The 22490-nt window shown below is 41.7% G+C and overlaps 1 protein-coding gene across 1 annotated transcript in view; it reads left to right on the top strand.

Annotated features, from left to right (window-relative positions):
* The window catches only part of EXOC2 (exocyst complex component 2), a 163010-nt gene that overhangs the window by 95912 nt on the left and 44608 nt on the right, over window positions 1–22490 (top strand). Inside the window, exons 14-22 of the mRNA XM_084796271.1 lie at window positions 5752–5817; window positions 5967–6124; window positions 6531–6652; window positions 8085–8146; window positions 12016–12096; window positions 12731–12790; window positions 13408–13469; window positions 15049–15115; window positions 18222–18338. Of these exons, the coding sequence (XP_084652397.1) occupies window positions 5752–5817; window positions 5967–6124; window positions 6531–6652; window positions 8085–8146; window positions 12016–12096; window positions 12731–12790; window positions 13408–13469; window positions 15049–15115; window positions 18222–18338 (795 nt within the window). The remainder of the gene's footprint in view (window positions 1–5751; window positions 5818–5966; window positions 6125–6530; window positions 6653–8084; window positions 8147–12015; window positions 12097–12730; window positions 12791–13407; window positions 13470–15048; window positions 15116–18221; window positions 18339–22490) is intronic.

Here is a 22490-nt window from a genome sequence, read left to right on the forward strand (position 1 = left end):
ATGTATGCATCTGGTGTTATTTTTGCTTTTTATATTTAACTTTGTCAGCTATTCAAGTATTTTCAATGTTCATGTGGGACTTGAGTATGGTAGAATTGAGTGTGTAGTTTAGAAGATAATTCTTCAGTCTAGGAGAATAATTCTTGAGTCTAGGAGTTCATGGTGTCTGGTGAGAACTCTGTATTATTCCTTGAGTAGGCAATTAAATGGAGAGCAGCCACATCTGTTTACTATTAGCACTGCGTAAAAGTCATATTAGCCAATTAATAACAGTGGCCCCTTTGACTCCAGTTGCTCCTGAAGGATAAACAACCAAGCGTGCTATGGAGTAGACTTGGATTTTAGCTAATAAGATTAGGAGTGGGGGAGAAGGATAAGGATAAGAATGGAGGATTAGATCAACTTAAAAAAAAACTGAAGTGGATAAAGTAGCTGGGATACTGTGGGTCTACAGATCGTAGAGAGGGTTAAAGATGTGGAAGGTTACAATCAAGAAGTAAAAAGATGGGGGGGTAAGTATGAGAGAAAGAAGAAAAATGTAGGAATGAGTGAATTCTGTGAGGTGTGGCTGAAGAGTATGGTAATGCCTTAGTAGCTGGGTGGAGAAAATAAGGAGCAGTCCTAAGACCTCACTGAGCAGTGTCCAAGCAAAAGCAAAACCCTCGAGGCAGACAGTCAGGGGTGTAATAGAAAGTACGCAGTCAAAAGAGAACTTAGGAGTGGATTGCTGGCAGCACAGCTGCTCTGAGTTAAAAGGTGAGGTTCTCAGCTCTCAGGCTCTAGCAGCTTCCTTGGGGCTCTGTGTAGAGAACAGGACGGGAGCCTTGCGTCTCTGCAGACTCAGCACTCTTAGAATTCTGGCGTGTAGGAAGGGGAGGTTGTAAGTCCTTTTCTGTAATTCCTTCAGACCTCTGCACTGCACCTTGGCCTCCTGGTCCTGCAGGTATTGTGTATGTGAGGAACAGCACTTCCCTTGCAGCTTTTCACATTTACCGAGCATCTTAATCACAATATACACCTTTCCCCATTTGTGAGGTTGTGAAAACTATGCACATCTAAAAGAAATGCACTTTGAATTTTGATTACTTTACGGGCTAGTGAAAAGTGGCGTTGCCATCTCCTCAAGTACCGATCTAGAGAAACAAGTGGTACTCGGATAAGCTGTGTTTCTAAGTTAACAAGAACACACTCCAGTGGTAGAGTCTTGTCTAAAATGCAGTAGACACAGTTTGAGCCCTTGTGTCATGTGCCCCATAAGAACTATTCCAGTGTTTGAAGTGAGGTTGGCCTGGCAGATACAGGTGCAAAAAGATTTAATAGCATTGGAAAGTAGTAGATTAATGAACTTCTACAGAAGTACAAAAGAATGTGAAGGTAAATTAGTCCCCTAGAAAATGGATTTTAAGCCATGTTACTTTTTTCCACCCTAGTGTTTTTTGATTATTGTTGTTGTTGTTGTTGTTTTCCTGGTCACTTCAACCAACTGTCCCTCCCTCCCTCCCTCCCTCCCTCCCTCCCTCCCTCCATCTCTCTCTCTCTCTCTCTCTCTCTCTCTCTCTCTCTCTCTCTCTCTCTCTCTCTCTCTCTCTCTCTCTCACTCACTCTCTGTCTGTTTGTTTTTCAAGACCAGGTTTCTCTGTGTTGTCCTGGCTGTCTGGGGAACTCACTCTGTAGACCAGGCTGGCCTTGAATTTAGAGATCCACCTGCCTCTGCCTCCCAAATGCTGGGATTAAAATGCACCACTACTGCCTGGCTGGATCATTTCTTACATGTAGCACATCACAAATGCTGAGTAGTTGCTTTGTATCTTTCTAGAGTCATAAAGTTGACAAATGGTTCCGATCTTCCCTATTTAAGTTCCTTGTAGGTCCCACCTAATTAAAATAAATATAATAAATATTTGGTTGTAGATGAAAACTGTGACTTCATGACAACATATTGTTGCAATGAAAACAAATGTATTTTAATTAGGCTACTGAATTGGCTATGCCTATAATGTTTCTATCTATTTATGTCCATAAATTTTCTTTATAAGTTTATAGTAATAAGTGTGATTCTTTCCAAAAACTCCACCTGGTTTTAGAGAATTTACTCTATCAAGAAGCTTGGAAGCCACAATAGGAAAGTAGCAAGAAGCAGAGTTGGAAAGTGTACCTACTCAGTCAGTCTATGAGTGAAACCAGAAACTTCAATAAATGAGCATTGGGAGGAGGTCTGGCAATTTAAATAATTGATATTCTCTTATATAAGAGCTTTAAACACAGGTCACTGTAAATGTCCTTATTTTTCTTACTGTGGAACTGTCTTGGCTTATTAAGAGCTCATTTGTTACAAGTTTCTAGCAGTTTAAACAGTAGTCACTTCTTTAAACCATTTGGGCCCATGTGAATCAGAACAGTGAAATCTGCCGTTGGGCTCACCACAAACTGGTTTTGGTCTGTGTGTGCAGGAAAGAGCTGAGGCTTTACTTAACGAAATAGTTAACAGTGCTCTCTCACCTGTGGGTGCTTCAAATGTCGTGTATTTTAAAGCATCAAGTAATTGTTAAATATCAAGAACCAACATTTTAAAAGTCCTAGAACTTAAAGCAAATTTAAATATTATTCAAATATGTACCCCTATATTGATTGCTCATTTCTGTAATATCAAAATGACCAGAAACTGTTGCCATCACACAAAACTCTCAGCCCTCTGCTCTTCATTTTGTTGACAGTTAGGTCTCCAGAAAAGAGCTGATCACCAAGCTTGTCGGAAGCCATTGCATAACATGTAATATAGCCATGCCATAGCTGTGCCATAGGCATAGCATAGCATCATAGGATAGCATATCATGGCACAGCACAGCACAGCACAGGACAGCACAGCACAGCACAGCACAGCGCAGCGCAGCGCAGCGCAGCGCAGCGCAGCACAGCACAGCAAAGCACAGCACAGCACAGCAAGCACAGCACAGCACAGCACAGCACAGCACAGCACAGCACAGCAAAGCACAGCACAGCACAGCAAAGCAAAGCATAGCAAAACAAAACAAATATAGCATGCTGTACCCTGGTAGCTGGCCAGTCTGTCACAACAAGACCTGATACTAGGTGATTTTGGAAGGCATTTAGATCAGCACAGATTGAAGGTAGAGATGCTTTTGAAAGCATGTTCATAACAGGATGCTAATCAGGGTGTGCCAAGTACAGATACATACACATGTATATACATGTTATACATTTGCACACATATAGTGTACTTGCATAAATCCATTCCAAAATACTCAGATATCCGGTAAATGAAACAATGACTGAGATGAACTTTACTCTCTTCCCCTCGCGAAGAGGTAAATTAAAAGTTAGTTTTTAATAACTCATCCTAATTCTGTGAATCCGTATCAAAGGAACAAAGCCGAGCTTGTAATGCAGGTGGTCAGTCAGTCATGGGATGCAGAGGAAAAGAAGGACTCAAAGGGACATATCTTTCATCTGAGCCTTAGCACGTGGATCAGACAAAGGAGCTCACACAGCACACGTGTCACCTAGGGGAGGCTCCGTGCACAGGCCCTAGCAGGCTTAGGTATCCGTGGAGTGGGATGGCGTGGGCTGGAAGCACAGTGGGTCAGCTGCCTTTTAGAGAGAATCGTGGGAAGAAACAGTAGGGCTGTGTGTGCAGGAAGAATGGGAGTGAGAGAGGTGTTGTCAGTGGAGGTGGAGAGAAGGTAGCAGTGGTTTGCATGCAGAGGTTGTGTGCAGGTCTTGCTGGTGGATCCTGGGGGAGATGAAGGCAAGCGTTCAGATACAGCACTGAAACAGGCTTCTGGCTACGCAGGGGCCACTCACAGACTCTTTCTCGGATGACACCTGGTAGGTTCCTGAGAACTATTTAAAAGATAGTAGAGAATTTGAGAACCCTGTGTGAGTCTTACAGAATTTGAGGTGCAGATGCCCATATAGGAGATATTATTTGAAACTATAGGCAACATTAGTGGAGAGGATAGAAGAGAGAAATATGTCCCAAACTAAGATCTGACAAACGGCAGAGTGTGTCACTTCACTCTGTGGGTGTGTGGGAGTGGGACAAAGCAGAAGGCCGGGCAGTGGAGCCTTGTGGTTTGGCTGGGAGGAAGAGAAACAGTTTTGATGTGGTACCTTCTTGTCTGTGGCAGCATCTCACCTGTGCGCACCTGCACTCTTGCAACCCTCAGGCTGGCCCAGAGCTTGCTCATCATTACTGGACACCTAATCTTGGCACTTCCCCGCTTACTACACTTTGGGTATTTCTCATTTGTACTAAAAATAAAGAGATGGATGGTCCATCTCATGCACATAATTTGGAGTGCAAAGAAATTGGCCATGAACTCAGGAGTTAGCTTTTTCAGTGATTATGAGGTAAACTTAGAATTAACATTTTTAAAAAATTTTTATTAATTTATTCTTGTTACATCTCAATGGTTATCCCATCCCTTGTATCCTCCCATTCTTCCCTCCCTCCCATTTTCCCCTTACTCCCCTCCCCGATGACTGTTCCTGAGGGGGATTTCCTCCCCCTGTATATGCTCATAGGGTATCAAGTCTCTTCTTGGTAACCTGCTATCCTTCCTCTGAGAATTAACATTTTTAAGTTTCAAAGTAAAAGTATATTTTTACAAAGAAAAAAATGATAAAAGCTTTATAGCTTAATGTGAAACTTTAGACACATGTGATTTAAAGGGTGTATGCTGTGTGTATGTTGATTACTGGTTCTTAATCAGCACAACAGCCTAAGCCTTCCTTACTCCACATCACTGATGTTCATTCTATAAACCAGCTCCACATGCTGTGTCTCTAACATGTGTGTAATGCAGACACAGGTAAAAAGCATTACATTCTCACACTGACGTCAAGCTAATATTGTAATTATTTATGATATGCCTACTCTTAACTTGAAAGATCTCTTGATATATCTTTAAATTTAACCAACAATACCTGAAGAATTTAACCTCAATAGATGTTTTGTATTGTGTCAGCGAAGTGTCTGAATTTGTTCTATGCTACTTAACTTTGTCAGTGCTTCTTTATCTGAAAAGGACATAAGCTTGTCCTTTCAGGGCATTTTATGTAGTAGCATTTGGTTGTCAGAACATTTGTTAATGAGAAACTAGCAGAAATCCAGTAAGATTTCTCTTAACTATGAAAACAGTTTTGCACGCATTACACTAAGTAAAGAAAAGCATAGGCTTTATGGGTAAACAGAAATAAATATTTCCAGAATAGTAAAATGCATTCCCTCCTAAGGTACACTGCAAAGAAGACAATGATTTATAAATAAAGATAAAGTGACAGATGTAGTACTATGTTTATAGTAAATGCTTACCAAAGGGATGGGATGGATAATCTGGGATCGCTCCATTAGCTCAGAGTTTACTCCTCCTTTGTACCTTGCCAGACAGTAAGATATGACGGGAAGAACAATCATGGGTGTGATGCACTGTGCTTCAATTGTATTGATTGTTGGGAAACAAACAAACAAAAAACAAACAGCACAGCCAGACAGTTGACCTATAAAATTTGTAGTTTCAACTTGATGTTTGAGTTTGTTCATAAATATATACCCTCGTCTTAGAATAAGGGTTTTGGAATAAAGGTTTTTTTTGGCGGGAGGTATGTATTAATATTTTGTTCAATCAGGTTAAGTTTCATGTCTTTATGTCTAGATGTTAAAGCATTTCCTAAATTTCCTAAGTTATTTCTAAAAGAGAGCTAATATTTTTCTTTTTTTCAATTCCTAAGACTGCTGAGAAATCAGGCCAGATTGAAAGATCAAAGACCGTAAGGCAGAGACAAAATGATTTCAAGGTAAGTGAGGATGAGAATGTCAGCTTTTCAGAGCGCTGGCCTCTCTCTGCCAGCATTAGTGAAGACTTTACAGTGGAGAGACGTTTATCATTCGGTACAATCTTTATCACACTGATGATCATAATGCAGTTTTGGTTTTCATCTTCTAGAAAATGATCCAGGAAGTAATGCAGTCCCTGGTGAAGCTGATCCGAGGAGCCCTGCTCCCTCTCAGCCTCCGAGAGGGCGATGGGAGGCAGTATGGAGGCTGGGAGGTGCAGGCGGAGCTCTCAGGGCAGTGGCTCGCACACGTTATCCAGACCATAAGGTAAGCATGGACACGTGGGAGCCATGCTCATTGAAAGGGCTCAGTGAGTTTGCGTATATTTGTTTGCTTAGTGCCTTTTGAAAACAGTCAACCCCTAGGGTTGTATGTGCTGCTTAACTGTCAGGGAAGAATCTATTTTCCATCTCTCTGTCCTGCTGCTTCTATTTCTCACTTATAATCTAAGCTGGCAGCCCGTAAGCATCCCTGGTGTGTGTGCTGGGTGAGTGTTATGCCTTATGTGCATCCATCTATTGCATAGACCCTGTACCGCCCCTGCTGTGCTCTCTACTTTCAGCCTAATGCTGTTGCTCATAACCTCCATGAAGCCTATTACAGGACAGTCCAAGCAGTGATAGGGATTGCTTGGGATCCCGTTTACTCACTTGTGTTGTGTTGTGTTTGGCAGGCTGACTTATGAGTCATTGACTGCCCTGGAAATTCCCAATGACATGTTACAGATTATCCAGGACCTAATTTTGGATCTCCGCATACGTTGCATAATGGTAACACTACAACACACAGCAGAAGGTATGTTAGGAAATAACTTTTACTGGGCAATGTTACCTGAGCTGGCTTCCTTCCAGTTTCCAAAGCCTTGAAAATAAACCAGTGTTAGGGAAATTAGCATGTATTTATTCATTTCTTGCTACAGAATAGAATGTTTTCTCTTTTTTAAAAGTATCTTTTCAAAATAATTTAGTTGTTTTAAGACACTGTAGAAATTAAAGTAGATGCACCTGAAACTAAGAATATAAGAATATCTTTATAGTAAAATTTAAACAAACTGCTGAATATAAAAGTCCATGTAAAATATGGACCTAGTTTTAAAACATGTCAACATTTTCTAATTTTAAAATTCACATGAAATCAGAACACCATTAGTATGCTTCTATGGACTGTAGGAATTATACATACATTTTTTTATACTTTAAAATTTTTCCAGAATTTTCTATATTGAATCACCGACTTAGTATTTTATTGCTATGAAGAGACACCATGACCATGGCAACTTTTCAAAGGAAAGCATTTCACTGTGGCTGGCTTACAGCCTCAGAGGATTAGTCCATTATCATCAAGGCAGGAAGCATGGCAGCATGTAGGCAGACATGGGGCTGGAGAAGGAGCTGAGAGCTCTACATCCTGATCCACAAGAGGCCCAGCTTGAGCACATGAGCCCACCCCCAGTAACTCACTTCCAACAGCAAAGCCACACCTACTCCAGCAAGGCGGGTACCTCCTACTCGTGCAGTTCTCTGAGCCTTTGGAGGCCATTTTCTTTTAAATCACTACAGCAACCAAACGGTCACCAAGTTATTTTTATAAAATGACCTTTGAGGTTTTAAGTGTTTTAAAAAACAAGAACATTGTTATAACAACATAAGCCATTATATTCTGCCACCAAGATTTTAAGTGGGGAGGGCCCTGCACTGTAGAATTTGCAGTTAATACAGTGTGTCAAAAGAGAGTGGAATCCAGTTTAAGAAGGCAAACATTCCTCTTTGACTGCACCTAAGCAAGCCTGGCCTGCTGAAAGTTTGGGCAAGTGTCATTCCTCAAGTGAAAGCGAGCCACCATTCAGGATTGATAAAAACTCCACTGCTATGCCCGTGTCTGCCCCTGCTGGGAAGAATACTGACTATATAGTCACTGTTGTGAAGTATCTTTGCTCCTAGTCTAGAAGGCTCCAGATTAGGCTGTGCTGTTAAAAACAAAACAAAAGCCCACAAATATTTACGTGAATATTTTGTTAGAAAGTGTGCAGAGAAAAGAAAGAGAGAAAAAAAGAAAGTGTGCAGAATACATTACTATTTCTTAAATCTGCCAATAGGTTGGTAGATTTTCTCTGTTTTACAAACTTATATAAAATAATTAAAAGCCACAACTCATTGCTATTTTGGTCTCTGTTGATGTTCAGTGAGACAATTATAACAGAAAGTCTTGTGTTCTTGTTTCTACGTAGAAATAAAGAGGTTAGCTGAAAAGGAAGACTGGATTGTTGATAATGAAGGACTGACTTCCCTAGTAAGTTTGAATTATTTTTTGTTAGTTGTCATTAGTGTTTGTTATACAAAATAAATGCTTTTATGTTAATAAGGATCATATTCATTTTATATTACACTCAGGTTTCTAGACACTGTAAAATAATCCTAAAATACTCTTTCTCAAAGTTAGTTTTGCTTACTGCTGATCACAGACATTTTAAATGAGTGAAAGCAGTGGACTTATTTTAGTTAGAGTCATGTCAGCCTGTATCACTACTGTATTGCTACTTTAGTTTGCATTACTTTTTAATTAGATTGTGCTTAATTCCACACTATTAGCAACTTGAAGTCTTCAGAAAAGCAAGACAGGAGAATGATGTTTCTGTCCACAAAACTAAAAGTAAACAAGCCAAGAAGCAGAAGCCACTGCAGGTAGATGCCCAGGTCAGGCAGCAAACACCCATGATGTGTTCAGTCTAGAAACATTCTCTTTCTGGGTGGGTTTAGAATTCAAGTACCTTTGAAAATACTTCTCATGATTTTTCATGTTTTCATGTCTGTCTGAGGGATGTTCCTAACAGTCTGATAGGGACTGAGTCACTAGTAAAATACAGAGGACACAGGACAGGGGTTGCCATTTTCCCTCACACTGGCCAGACAGCCTGTCCTGCATCCAGCCAGGGTCACTGTTTGCCTTTGTGACCCTCTGCACTGGTTTTTGTGTGGCTGTCCTGGAGGTTCCATCAAGCCTTGACCCTGTTAGGAAGAAAATAAAGCAATCTCCAAGCAGCCACAGCCAGTCTCAAGAGGCTGTTGGACAGAAGCATCCCCATGCCCCAGAAAATTAGCTGCTCAGCAGACCATATGGCTACTGCCAGTTTCTTTCATGTCCTCTTTTGCAAGGGGGAGAAAATTAATTCTAAGGATGGAACTTTATAAAGTGGCTTTGGCAATACAAGTTATAAGCTAGCCCTACGTCAGGAACAGAGATCCCACATGGCATCTCCCTTTCCCAGGATCCCTGCATGGGGTCTGGTTAGGCTGAGGTTGGAAGCTGGGACTGGTTGTCTTCCTCTGAAGGCCAAGGCACTGCTCCAAGTCAGTGTAAATTCATTCAAGTAGACTTCAGGGTTAGAAAAGACATGCCTACTTCCAGTGTCATGCAAGACATGGGTTGGGAAAGTTCATTATTTTTAATAAATCAGTTATGATTTTATTTGGCTGGATTTGTTCTGTTGATTAAATTATTTGCATGTAAATAAGTATTCTTTGGTTAGTTCTTTCTTACATTAAATTCTTAGAGAAAGGGTGTATATATTATTTAGCTCATCACTCTCTGAGATACATAGAAAATTATAAAACAGCTTTTATATTGATGATATATTGAAGCCATTTGAATATTCTAGTTTCGTTTCTGTTGCTGTGTTAAAATACTCTGACTAAACACAGCTTAGGGAAAGAAAGGGATTCTTCAGCTTACACAGGTCCAGGTCACAGTCCGTCATGAGGGAAGTTAGGCTGTTCTACACAGCATTGCCTTCAGTCAAAGAATTCACTTCACAGTCTGTGGAGTAAAGTAGGAACCATGGGAGAGGTTCTCAGTGACTGGAAGTGGACTCAGTCCCCACTGGCTTTCTTGTACAGTTCAGAACAACCTGTCTAGGCTGTGCTGCCCACAGCGGGCTGCACCCTCCTGTATCAGTTAACAAGACAACCATCCACACACATGCACAGGCTGATCTGATGTAGATAGCTGCTGAGCTGAGGCTCTCCTCTCAAATGGCTCTACTGTGTCAAGGTGGCTGTTCAGTAGCCAACAAAGAGATGCCGTCCTAAACCAGTTGTATTAAAATTTCTTCTTAAGCTGCCTAACATGGTTCCTGGGATATCTCACATCTCCTCGGTGGCTTACGTGCACAGCACACACCACTCTTCTGTAGGATGCTGACATGGAAGCAACTGTACTGTACTCCACTGTAAGACCTGCCCTAGGGAAGATCCAGAATCTGTTTGGCCTGAGTCCCCATTTGTATGGCAGGAGCAGGACGTCTTCACAGTGTGGGCTTAGAAGTAACCATGGGCTTGGCTTGGTGGTGCACACCTGTAATCCTAGCACTCAGGGAGGCAGAGGCAGGCGGATCTCTGTGAGTTTGAGGCCAGCCTGCTCCACAAAGTGAGTCCAGAATAGCCAAGGCTACACAGAAACCCTATCTTGGGGCTTGGGGGGAGGAATTAAACAGTCTGTACCCTAAAGCATGTTGTATACTGTGTTATGTCCAGTTTGAGAATGTTAAAGTGTGAGTTTCATTAAACAAGAGAAACTGACCAATAGCAGCCCTCTGTGCATAGCAGCTGTTGCCTTTAGATCCTTCCTGCTCAGTAAGGCAGCATGCATAGCCTCCTGTAACCTGCCCCAGTGGCAGGCAGCGTTCTGCTAGGTAGTGTGGTTACTGTAGCGTGGTCCTGGGAAAATGACTGGACTGATTAGTAGGGAAACATGGCTATAGTCTGCTTTTAAATAATAATTTTGTGTTTGACGCCGCCCCCCTCCCCCACCACATGAGTACACACGGTTAAAAACTACTAAACCCAGTGGGTCATGCGGAAAAACAACAGAAATGGCATATCTGGAGTCAGCCAAAGCATCCTCCAGTCAAATGCGGATGAAGAAGGAAGCTATCCTGGTTTGATAGCTTGATGTGGATGACCCTTGTAGCTGTTCAGGACAGAGCAAGAGGAAAGGAGTATGAGCCTACATCCCAGCGCTGGGCAGCTCTACCCAGTCCTCTGGGCCTCTGAAAGGGACAGAAGAATTTACATGCCCTTAACCTTTTTCTAACTCCTGGGAGGAGACTGCTTCTTCCTTCACGGAAACCATGCTGGCAAATCCCTGACCTCCCTGTGCCCTCAGCTCCTGTGGTTTCCTGCCACTGCATATGCCATGCTGTCCTCACACCCACTTCCCCTGCCACTGGGGCAGGTTACAGGAGGCTGTGCATTCTGCCTTACTGAGCAGGAAGGGTCTAAAGGTAACAGCTGCTATGCACAGAGGGCTGCTATTGGTCAGTTTCTCTTGTTTAATGAAACACACACTTTAACATTCTCAAACTGGACATAACACAGTATACAACATGCTTTAGGGTACAGAACTGTTCTCAGCTACTCTGACCATCCTATTTAGAGAGAAGCTCCTCCAGCACCATTTACCTATGTATTCCAGTATGCTATCATGATGTTTATTGATTAAATTAGTTTCACTCTTACACAGTAAATGAATGAATAAATAAATGGGTGGATGGGTGAATGTTTCGCAATTCGGAAAAGCATGTGATGAGAATTCTGCCTATCAGATCCACTCATGGGAACTTCACGTGAACACAGAACACAGGCACTAGGGTGTTGGAGGTCTCTTCCCTCTTTCCTTGGAGTATCTTTGCTTAAACGTATTTGCAAGTTTCATCTTTTGACTTAGTATATGTAGAAAATGAGTAGCAAGACTTAGTTGGCTGTTAAGGACTTGCACCCACTCTAGGTGGTTGTCAGAGTGTTAGGCTTTACTGAGCATACAAGAGGCAGTCCACCTCAGATATTGAGCACATCCTAACATGCACACAATGCAGTCCTCAAGTGTGAGCACCTTACATGTGCTCCTTGTCAATTCCCTATGAAAAGATAATTTTGATGATACGTTTACTCAGTTCTAGATGATTTAGATGAGCCTTCATCTCAAAATATATCTGCTTAAAACATGCTGATCTCAGCCTCCATGAGTATAGATCTCGGTCAGATTGTGTCCTTGTTATTTGCTGTAAATGTGGACACTTGAGCTTTCTGGATGTCTAGCTCCATAACTACACCTTCCCAGCCAGTGCTGTGTCTATGTTTAAGGAGGTTCTTTTTTTTTTCCAGCCATGTCAGTTTGAACAGAGCATCGTGCACTCCCTGCAGTCGCTGAAGGGTGTTGTGGATTGCAAGCCTGGAGAAGCCAGCGTGAGTTTCCATTCTGTTCTACCTGCTTCGTAAGGTCTTAAGACATCCCAGCCAAGTATGGCGGCCATGCCTCTATTCCCAGAACTCAGGGAGGCAGAGGCAGGCGGATCACTGTGAGTTTGAGGCCAGCCTGGTCTACAAAGCAAGTCCAGGACAGCTAAGGCTACATAGAGAAACCCTGTCTCAAAAAAACTCAAAAAAAAAAAAAAAAAAAAAAAAAGACAGACAGACAGACAGAAAGAAAGAGAGATCCCTGCTTGGGGATCGCAGTAAACAGTAGAGCCACTGACAACGTCTAAGAGCTATTGTCTTACTAAATGCACTCCTTTAGTACCTATGTAACTAAAGGAATTATTTCCAGGGCAGGCTGAGCAGTTAAAATATGAGTCCAGCAGCTACAAGCAGACCAGGGTCCTTGTGGACTGATTGACTGACTGACTTGGATATTGTCAGCCACCTGGGGATCAGAGCCACCATAGGTAGGAAGCCACCTAAAGCTAGCCCATCACAGTAACGATGCCGACACCCGGGATGGTTTTCCATGCATTAGCTTTTATATCGAACTTATCAAGCAAAATGTTTTGTTTTCTTAGCAAAATCAAAACTGTTTTTTAATCTAAATTATTCTTCTTAGGTCTTTCAACAGCCTAAAACACAGGAAGAGGTTTGCCAACTAAGCATCAATATCATGCAGGTAACTGAAAGCAGTGATGTAGGCTCTTAAGTCATGCATTGATTTGTCATTCACAGTTGGTAATGTTCATATCACTATTAAATACAGATTCTTTTAAAATCCCATCTGTATACATAAGAGTTTGGAGCAAGACAATAGATACAAGTGAAAATTAATGGAGGATCTGCTCCTTTTTTGTTTTGACAGTACCTGTGTGCTTCATCTATATTGTATTTTCTTGTGTGTGTCCTCATGGTACTTTGTATTCAGTTCCATTAGAGAACAGAGTGAATTAAATGAAAATTAGTTGCTTGTGATTTACCTGGAGTTGTAGAGTTGTTTGATTGGGACCAGTGCATAAATGAAGTTGAGTATTTGTGAATGAGTAAGGAGAAGTAAAGGTATCTTTCTCCTAAAATATTTTCAAGAACATAATAATCAATTCAAACAAGGCTCCTTTAATATTCTATCACTTATGTAGTTAGATATTGATAGGGTATATATTGCTACCACTTAGCCCGCTACTTTGTTTTTTATGGCCAGATAGTTCTGTTTTGGGAATATGAAAATTGTTTTCATATTCAAATACATTGACACCTGAGAATTCATATCACTAAAACTTACTATTTTTAATCCAGGTTTTTATATACTGCCTGGAACAGCTGAGCACCAAGCCTGATGCAGACATAGATACTACTCAGTAAGTAAAAATGTAATGGATCTTGTTGATGTGTTTAAGAGTAATAAAATGTAAGCACATGCTGCCCAGGTTGGCGAGCACTTCCTGTGTGCTTGGCTGCCCTCCCTCTCTGCAGTCCCCAGCCTTCCTAGTCCATGCCCAGCCCTGACTCCTGACAGACGCTTGCTCTTTCCCAGCTGTCTCTCTCTCCATGCTCTACACAGAGCAGCAACACATAGTGCTCTTGTGCTCATTTTCTGACTTAGCATTTTCTGGATGACACTTGTCGTGTGACACTCCTGTGCACCTAAACTTCCAACATTAACACAGATAGTATCAAAATAAGTGTTTGAATCTAATTGGCAATTTGAGAATTTTTCTGTTTCCTGGCATTAACTTTTGCTCTTTGGGATATAAAACTGTCATCTCTACTGACCAAATACATTGTTTAATTTGTGTGTGTATGTACATGCCCAGTGTGCTTGCATGCGTGTGTAAGCATGGTTTTGTGTGTGTGAGTGTGTGGGCATTTTATGGCCAGAAGTAGATGATGATGTTTTTCTCACATATGCCTCTGCCGCATATTTAGGCAGGGTCTTTGATTTGAACCCAGAGCTCACTGACTCAGCTTGTCAAGTCAGCCCATTTCTACCTCCCATGTACAGGTGAGCTCTTGTACTCACTGGTACTTACAAAGGTGCTAGAGGTCTGACTCTGCTCCTCACAGTTGGTACCCACAGTAGTCTCTCCAGCCCCACATTTTTCATGCCTGTGGGTCATCTACAACCTGACTTTAAGTATGTGGCTCATTATCCCACCAGAACTCTGTGTTGCTACTCACAGCCTTGATCTCACAGCTTAAACCAATCAATCTTTTCTGGTTATTTTGTTCAAGTTCCTGTTTCATACATAGCTGGATTTTTAATGTGTATTGCAACATTTCCGAACTTGATGTTCTTCTGTATTCATTCAGTATACTTCATATCAGTTGGTGCTATTTTAATTACCATTTGTTTATATTTCAACTCTTTACATATTGGCATTTTTTTTAACTTTATTTCTATTTTAAAGTATTATTCAATATTCCATCATGTTAGACTTCCATATGAATTCAAGTCAGTCAAGTTGAAACAAAAATTCTGTTAAGGTGTTTCTTACAATTCTGTTAAATCAATGTTAATTAATGGGTTAGTTGCCCTGCTCTCCCTTTTCATCTTGTTATGTTTTTGATTGCTTTTGAGTTGTCAACAAAAGTTTTTAGCTCACCAATAAGTAGGTTACTGTGAAACTAGGCTTCAAGTCTTCCCCTAGAAACTCTTATAGTCAAAAAATTTTAATTATATGAGTATTATTTTATATTTTCTCTTTCAGTAATTTGCTTTTAAATTTAATAAAGTCACTTGAGTATTGTGAATGCCCCCAACAAGTGTTATATGGCCCAGAGTAAGACACAGTCCTTAGTACTTCCTTATGGTACTAGTAATTAAATATAAGGAAATCTACAGAAAGTTGCACAGCCATTTTCATCAAAACATTTGAAGTCATTGTACTTTTGAGCCAGTTTTAATTTTGACTGTTCTCTTGCCTCTTCTGCATTTAGCCTTTCTGTTGATGTTTCTTCTCCTGATTTGTTTGGAAGCATCCATGAAGACTTCAGTTTGACTTCAGTAAGTAAAATGGCAAACACAGAAGTAAAGTGTGTCATGTTACATTCACTTGAATGGAAAACATCATTTCATGTAAGATGGACACTGTGGGCACTGCAGTACACTTTGGGACTACCTTACGTTGAATGGATATTTGTGTATATTTCACACTGAAAAAAAACCCTTTAACCAGAGTTACATAAACAGATCCAACACAGCCTCTGCATCTTGAGTGCTAATAGCTGCCTCAGTTGTTCCTTAGTGCTGCAAAGTTGCCTGGACGGACCGGGAGAAGGCAGAAGGCAAGGCCTCTTTAGCCCAACACACTCCACTTTCTCTGCTTTAGTTCTATAAGTCTCCTGTTTTATTTGGACATAGGTTACATGCCTAAGCCAAAATCAAATCCCTACAAACAATCTGATGGAGGCATTTTCTCAACGGAGATTCCTCTTTGCAGATAACTCCAGCTTGTGTTAAATAAAAATAAAGCAAAACAATAACAACAGCAAAATTAGCAAGAAAAGTGACAAGAGCGAAGAGAAACCATGACGTGGATTGAAATCAGCCATTCCATGTAAATCTAGGGGGACAGTAAGGTGGAAGGAGTGGGGCTGAAGGAAAGAGCCTTTGACACTAAGACCTTGCTCTAGCCATCTGCCCCAACTGTGCTTTTGTTCCCGTTGTCTTTCAAAAGGAGCCTAAATGATACACAGTGACATTTCTCACCTTTGTTTCCTTCCTACCTCTCAGCAAACTCTTTGTGACCCATCAGCCATTTCCCCGCTGATTTGTGTGTACCTCAATTTGGAGTGCTACTCTGAGCCTCCCGTCCCTCTTTAGGAATAGAGAGGAGTGCAGGATAGTTCCCTGTGACCCATTTCCAGGAGATGCAGAGCTGCCACCAGGCTCTCAGCACTGCCCAGAGTTTTCACTTACTATTGCTCTTCCCAGCTTCTTACCTGTCCACTTACTTCCCAAGATGCAGTCATTGTTTTCCAAAATTTGTTCCTGTGTTCTTCCCCAGTGAAGGGGTCTCATCAGATCTCACTCATCGTCTCAGAAGACTGAGATCCTCTCAGGGCTGTGCTATCCAGAAGGAAATGGGTAGCATTGGATAGCATCCCTTATCGATTTGATAAAAAAAAAAATCTAGATTTAGAGTCTAAGGATTCTTACTCACAGCCTCGGGCGCTCTGAGTGTTCATTGCTAGTGCTCTCTGGGAGTACAGAGAAGCAATACGTAAGGCCTGTTCCTTCACATTCAGGGATTCCTTCATATGGGTCAACTGAACTGTTAGGGTCAAAGGCATATCTCTATACCAGGCTCAAGCGAGCTTCAGATTAACCATCCAAGTATAAAGATTAGATTGTTGTTATTCTATTGTTCTTCCCACTTTGATTTCATATGATGTTTCACATAACATATAGGAACAAAATATACTTGCTAAGAGTTAGTCTTTACATCTCTGAAGTAGTTTTGGAACAGTTCCATAAATGCTGTAGTGAGGGAAAAGTAAGTCACAACCATTGGGGGACAGGGCAGGAAGGACTTGCAGGCTCAATCAGCTGGAATGGAAGTTTGAGTTCTAAATCAAAGAGTGGTAAAGGATGGGCTTGAAGCCAGTTGAGGCATTTGTGGGGCTCAGCATATTTGGAGTGGCTGCTGGAAAGTTATTTATTTCACGTACTATAAAAGGTATGTTATGATAAGATGACGAAGGTGGCAAAAGGGAAGATAGCCTCACTATACCCAGCGTGCTTATTTTCTTATATGGTTCTGCCATGCATTCACTATCGTAAAACAGTGTCATAGAGTATGACCTCCTCTGGCCTTTTTATATTCCATTTCCTATCTAAAAGTTAATTCATGGCCAGCAGCAGCAGCCTTTTGTTTGTCTGGGTTATTTAATAGCTCTCTAGCCTTTGACATATGTCTGTTGATAACCAAAACTGGCAGTAAGTGGGCTAAGAAATAACAATAGGAAATTGTGATGAAGAATTGAGAAGATGTTGGGCACTTGACTGAGCTCAGGATTACCAGAAGATACATTTGCTTGGTTCTTGACTTTAAAGAGTGTAGCTCATCCTTTGCTCCACGTGCCTCAAAGAACGAGAACCTGTGCTTGTCCGCCTTTTCTCCCCTGCAGTACTTAACTGTAAGTTACTCTGATTCTGCACAGAAAGTAACCAAGTGTGGGTGAGAACTGTTCCTGGAAAGTGATTTTGCCTTAGTTTTAGTCAAGGATCTCTACAGAAGGCCTGGATGAGTCACCATTCCAGAGAATGCCTCCCACCTGTGGGAACACAGACTCAGGGTGCCCTGAAGTGAACCGCAGCCTCAGCAGAGCAGGGGCCATTCCTAGAACCTTATTTACAGATATGGTTCTTTGAACTGTGAAAAGCCCACTGTATTCATTAGCATTGCAGTTGCAGTCTAATGGTAAGCAATGGTTTAGGTGGGAAGAGCCTTCAAGAATGTAACAGGAGAGGCACTTTTCCCTCTCTTTATCTTCTTGTAGGGATGTGGGGAGATGGGGATGTTGGGGGACAGGATGGCAGGTGGCATGAGACTCGGCCTCAGGACACTCACTCCCCACTAGAAGGATTGCATACAGGAAGCATTCCCACAAGCCCTCACAGACAGGAACTTTTTAAAGGAACAAGGAGCCCTTCAGATAGACAGTATGACATTAAAATGTTCTGTCAAGTTGTAGAAGATTCACAAACCATTTTCTAATAGTTCCTACATTTATATAGTTATTCATAATATCAATGTGTGTGGCTTTTTGTGTATGTAAAATAGTAAGTGAAACATTTGACTCTTCTTTGGGGGATATTGGGGGTAGAACGCAGAGCCTTGGGCTGTCCAGAGAAGGATCATTGCTGAGCTGTACCCCAAGCTCTGCTTAACTCTTCAGTGTAAATGGAATAAGTCAGTGGAATTGTAATATGTTTCTCTGTGTGTTAATTTTAGGAAATAAACAGCCAAGAAAATCAAGGTGTTGGATATTGATGTTAAAGGGCAGAAGCCTCTAATTAGACTCAGTACAAAATGTAAGATCAGGGTTGTCTCTGCCATTGGCCAGGACTATCTGTGTCAACTTCTAATGGCTTGTTTGACTTGTAGGAGCAGCGGCTTTTGATAGTCCTGAGCAATTGCTGCTATTTAGAACGTCACACCTTCCTAAATATAGCAGAACATTTTGAAAAGCACAACTTCCAAGGAATAGAAAAAATAACCCAGGTAAGTGCTATGTTATTTTTTCTCAGCAGCTCCCTGGCTCCCCTGCACTCCGGTGCCCCCAGCCCTACACCCATTCTTCTCACCTCACCTACGTGGGAACGATTTCCTTCCTCACCTTAAATTGTTAATGTAACACTGCTTTTCTCATGGTTGAACTGGTTACTTAACTGGATCTAGGCTGTTTAAAAGTCAGGCAAGAATCAGGAGAGAAGCATCAAACCTAAATCTTTAAGAGTTTCCTCATCTGACTCCTGCTGGGAGTACCTGCAAGCACTAGAGCAACCCAGATCCTGATTGGATGAGGTGCTTCCTGCCCTTGCACTGTTCTCCCTGTGACTGCTGCCTTGCCTTTGCGAGGCTGCTTAAGCCCCCGCATGCGCACATCCTGCTCTCTAGCTGCTGGCCCCTTCCTTCCTGGCGCAACCAGAAAGAACTTCTGCATGCTTTGCGCCCCGCCTGCTGGATGTAGGCAAAAATGTACATGTACGTGCAAGTTAGTGAAGCCAGTTTCCTGCCTTAGGATGTTCGTTCTCTTGTTTATAGTTTTTCAAATAATCAGAAAAGGGGGAAAAAATGAAGTACCTTGTTAAAGGTCAGCTAGTTCCTGAGCAAAGTTTATCAGATTTCTAGGTAAAACTGTGCCAACCCCACTGCCTAATACCAGTGCACTTTTCTCAGTGAAGAAAACAAGAAAGATAATCATCTTGTTAATCATATATCAGCGTTTACTCTGAGTGGACGATCTACTTTTTATAAATGATGCTTCCAGTTTATAAACTAGGTTGGTTTGTTTGGTTTCTTTTTTTTTTTTTTTTAAGAATGAAAAAATGAAAATGTCAGAGTGGGTGGCTCTGTCTTGTTTTCCTGCCTTTTCGTAAAGCTTAATCATCCTGCTGATAAATGTTATGACTTAAGGCTTTGAGGCTAAATGACTAGTTTATTTCCAGAAATTTTCATGTTCATAATTGCAAGATCTGTTTTTATTCAATAAAATAGTAATATGACTATACATACATATGGAGAACTTTATCATTAAAATGTGTCATTAAGAATTGCATGTGAAAGAAATGACATTTGATTTTTTTCTAAGTTTTTATGAAGTAATAAGTAGAAATTACGTTCCTCAGTTTATACTATTGAGAAGCAAGCAGAATGAAACTGACCTAAAGGAAGGCTTGGTCTCTTTTCCTGTCTTTGTCTGAATCACAGAGAAAAGTAATACGAAGACCTGGGGACAGCTTGCAATAAGCAATAGGCTTTTTGTCCCATCAGCGTTATGAGTTTTAAAAATGATTTCTTGACTGTCTTGAACGTATACAGCCGTGGCTGAAGTGAATGGAGTAATGTCCCTCAGACCACAGCTCACCTGCTTACTGGACTGTGTGCCAGAGAAGCTCTTGTTTCTGTTTCATCAAGAAAGTTAAACCTCCTCTTTAAACCAGCCTGGCCTTGAACTCACAAAGATTCACCTGCCTCTGCCTCCCCAAGTGCTGGGATAGGTGGCATAGTTTCCTTGTGGGTCCCCTAATATGGGGGTCAGGGGCTACTTCTGACATGGGCTCTGGTGCCCACTCATTGATCACATCCCCCTGGCGGGGCTGCCTTGCCAGGCCACAGAGGAAGAGGATGCAGGCATCCAGATGAGGCTTGATAGGCTGGGGTCAGATGGTAAGGGAGGAGGGCTCCCCCTTTCTGAGGTCAAGGGGAGGGGGAGGCAGGATGAGAGAAGGGGGTGTGACCAGGAGACAATAGGGAGGGGAGACATAATCAGCATGTAAAGTGAACAAATTAAAATTTTAAAAAATATTTAAAAACAAATATACTTTCAAATAATAAAGAAAGTCAAACCCACTTGCCCTGAAGGAAAACAAAGGTCACTCACAGCCTTATTTTCCACAGTTTTTCTCCTATGACACAACCTAGAAGCCTGCCAGCAAAGTCGTAGGGCAGGTCACAGTGGACAGCGTCTCCTCTGTTTCTGTGTTTGCCCTGTCAGGTCATGCTGTCTCAGCAGACTCCTCTCACAGTGTCAATAGATGCCAGGCCTTCTCTCCATCCGTGCTGTGGGGCTGCTGGCTGGTGGGACAGGGCAAGAGGCCTTTCCACTCAGATTCCTTCCTCCTTGCCCTTCCTTCCCCCCACCTTTCCTTTTCCCTTCTCATTTTCTTTTCTTATTGGTGCTCTCGTAGTAGAAGCCTGAAAGCAACCGTTTCTAAAATGCCTTTCATCTTCTTTCTTTTCTAAAATTAATTATTTAAATTTCTTGTTTCCATTTTAAAATTTTACCATGCTGCACGTGTCATGGCATTCATGTGGAGGTCAGAGGGCAACTCATGGGACTTGATTCTCTCCCTCTACCATGTGAGTCCCAGGATTGAACTCAGCTCATCGGGCTCAGCAGCCAGCACCTTTACCAGCTGGGCCATCTCTCTAGCACCTTCGTTTTGTTTTTTTTCTTCAAAATAGAATTGAATTCCTATAGAAATAGTATATACATAATTATTCTTTGTAGGACTTTATCCAAATGTGACAATCAGTGCCATTTAAGGATGGAATGATTTCATAGATGTACTTTTATTTATTTTTATGGTTTGATGTGTATTGTATTCATATGTATGTGTTGATGTGTGTACACCTCTCTCCCTCCCTCCCTCCCTCCCTCCCTCCCTCCCTCTTCCCCCCTCCCCTCCTCTCTCTCTCTCTGTGTATGTGTGTGTGTTTGCAGGGGTGGTTCTATGTAGGCCAGAGGCTAACATCATCAGGTGTCTACATCAATTTTCTCTCTTATTTTTTGAGGCAGGCTCTCACTGAACCTAGCCCTCGCCTATTTGGCAAGACTCGTCGGCCATCAAATCCTGGATTACATGTACACACCACCATAGTCAGGATTCGGGCTTAGGTCCTCATGCTTGTGCAGGGAGTTCTGACCTACCTAGCTATCTCCCCAGCCCCACGTATATAATATTATTTAAGGTAGAATCTCTTGAGAAATAAATGAGGATGATATTTTAGTCCCGTGATTTTCATAGGGGCTGAGGTGTAGAGTGTATAGACTTTGCTTAAAAGTAGTGTGGACTTGAAAATGAGTCTGTTGATTCCAAGTCTTGATTGCTTCCAGCCTCACACCATAGCCCAAGATCAAGAGTGGAGCCAGTCTCATGAATGCCCCAGGGAAAGGAAAAGTAGGCTTGAAGCTAATATAATGGATGTCATTTTAACCTTGAGAGGCACTGAGTGGTGATTCATTAGATAAGAATATACAAGTGCTCTTACCCAGTAAGGCTCCACCTTCTAGTGAGCCCCTGCGGGACACACAGGCCTCTGTACCTCCTGGGTCACACGTAGCAAGTGCTGTGTGCCTAGAAAGTTCCACCTACTCATCCGTTTTCTTGTTCTCTATCTATCTATCTATCTATCTATCTATCTATCTAAACTTGTTATTGATTCTTTGGGAGTTTCACATGCACCCCAGTCCCACTCACCTACTCATCCCTGCCTATCTACCTTTTGCTCTTGTACCCTTCCTCCCAAAATGAAAATACACACACAAACAAAAATAAAGTGTACAGTATCTCGTTATGGAATCTGTAGTCTATCACAGTGTATCCCACAGTATAGCCCTCTGTCCACACACTTGCAAATATTTATTGTAATGACAACTATATTTTTGAAAAGGAGAAATAAAAACAAATATCATCTGTAAAATGTTTATTGTTAATAAGAGGTGATTACTTCTGACTTGTCCAGTCACCCCCTACAGTTAACCTAGACCTTTTCCTAATCACCACCCCCATACACATCAATATCACTTCACTACCCCACAGTTCCTGTCACTGACTTCTTATGGGACCCCAAAATAGCCATGCTGTTTTGGGGGAGATGATTACATTATGTTTAGACCATGATGTCCCAGCATGGTTTTAAATTTTTATATATCCATTTGTGTGTTTTACTTTGCATGCCTTTTCCTTTGGGAAGTGAGTTCTTTTGCATTTTTACTGCCTGTGTTGTAGAAGAGATAGCTTGGAAGCATTTAGAGAGCAAGAGACACAGAGCTTTGTTCTGAGGACGGAGGCCAGGTATAACAGAGACCAGGTTCCTCAGGAGCATTGGCGGGGACATCAGAGCTGTATGGTTGATAAGCCTTAGTTT

The sequence above is a fragment of the Acomys minous genome (assembly GCF_964271855.1).
Source record: "Acomys minous genome assembly, chromosome: 9".
Lineage (NCBI taxonomy): Eukaryota > Metazoa > Chordata > Mammalia > Rodentia > Muridae > Acomys > Acomys minous.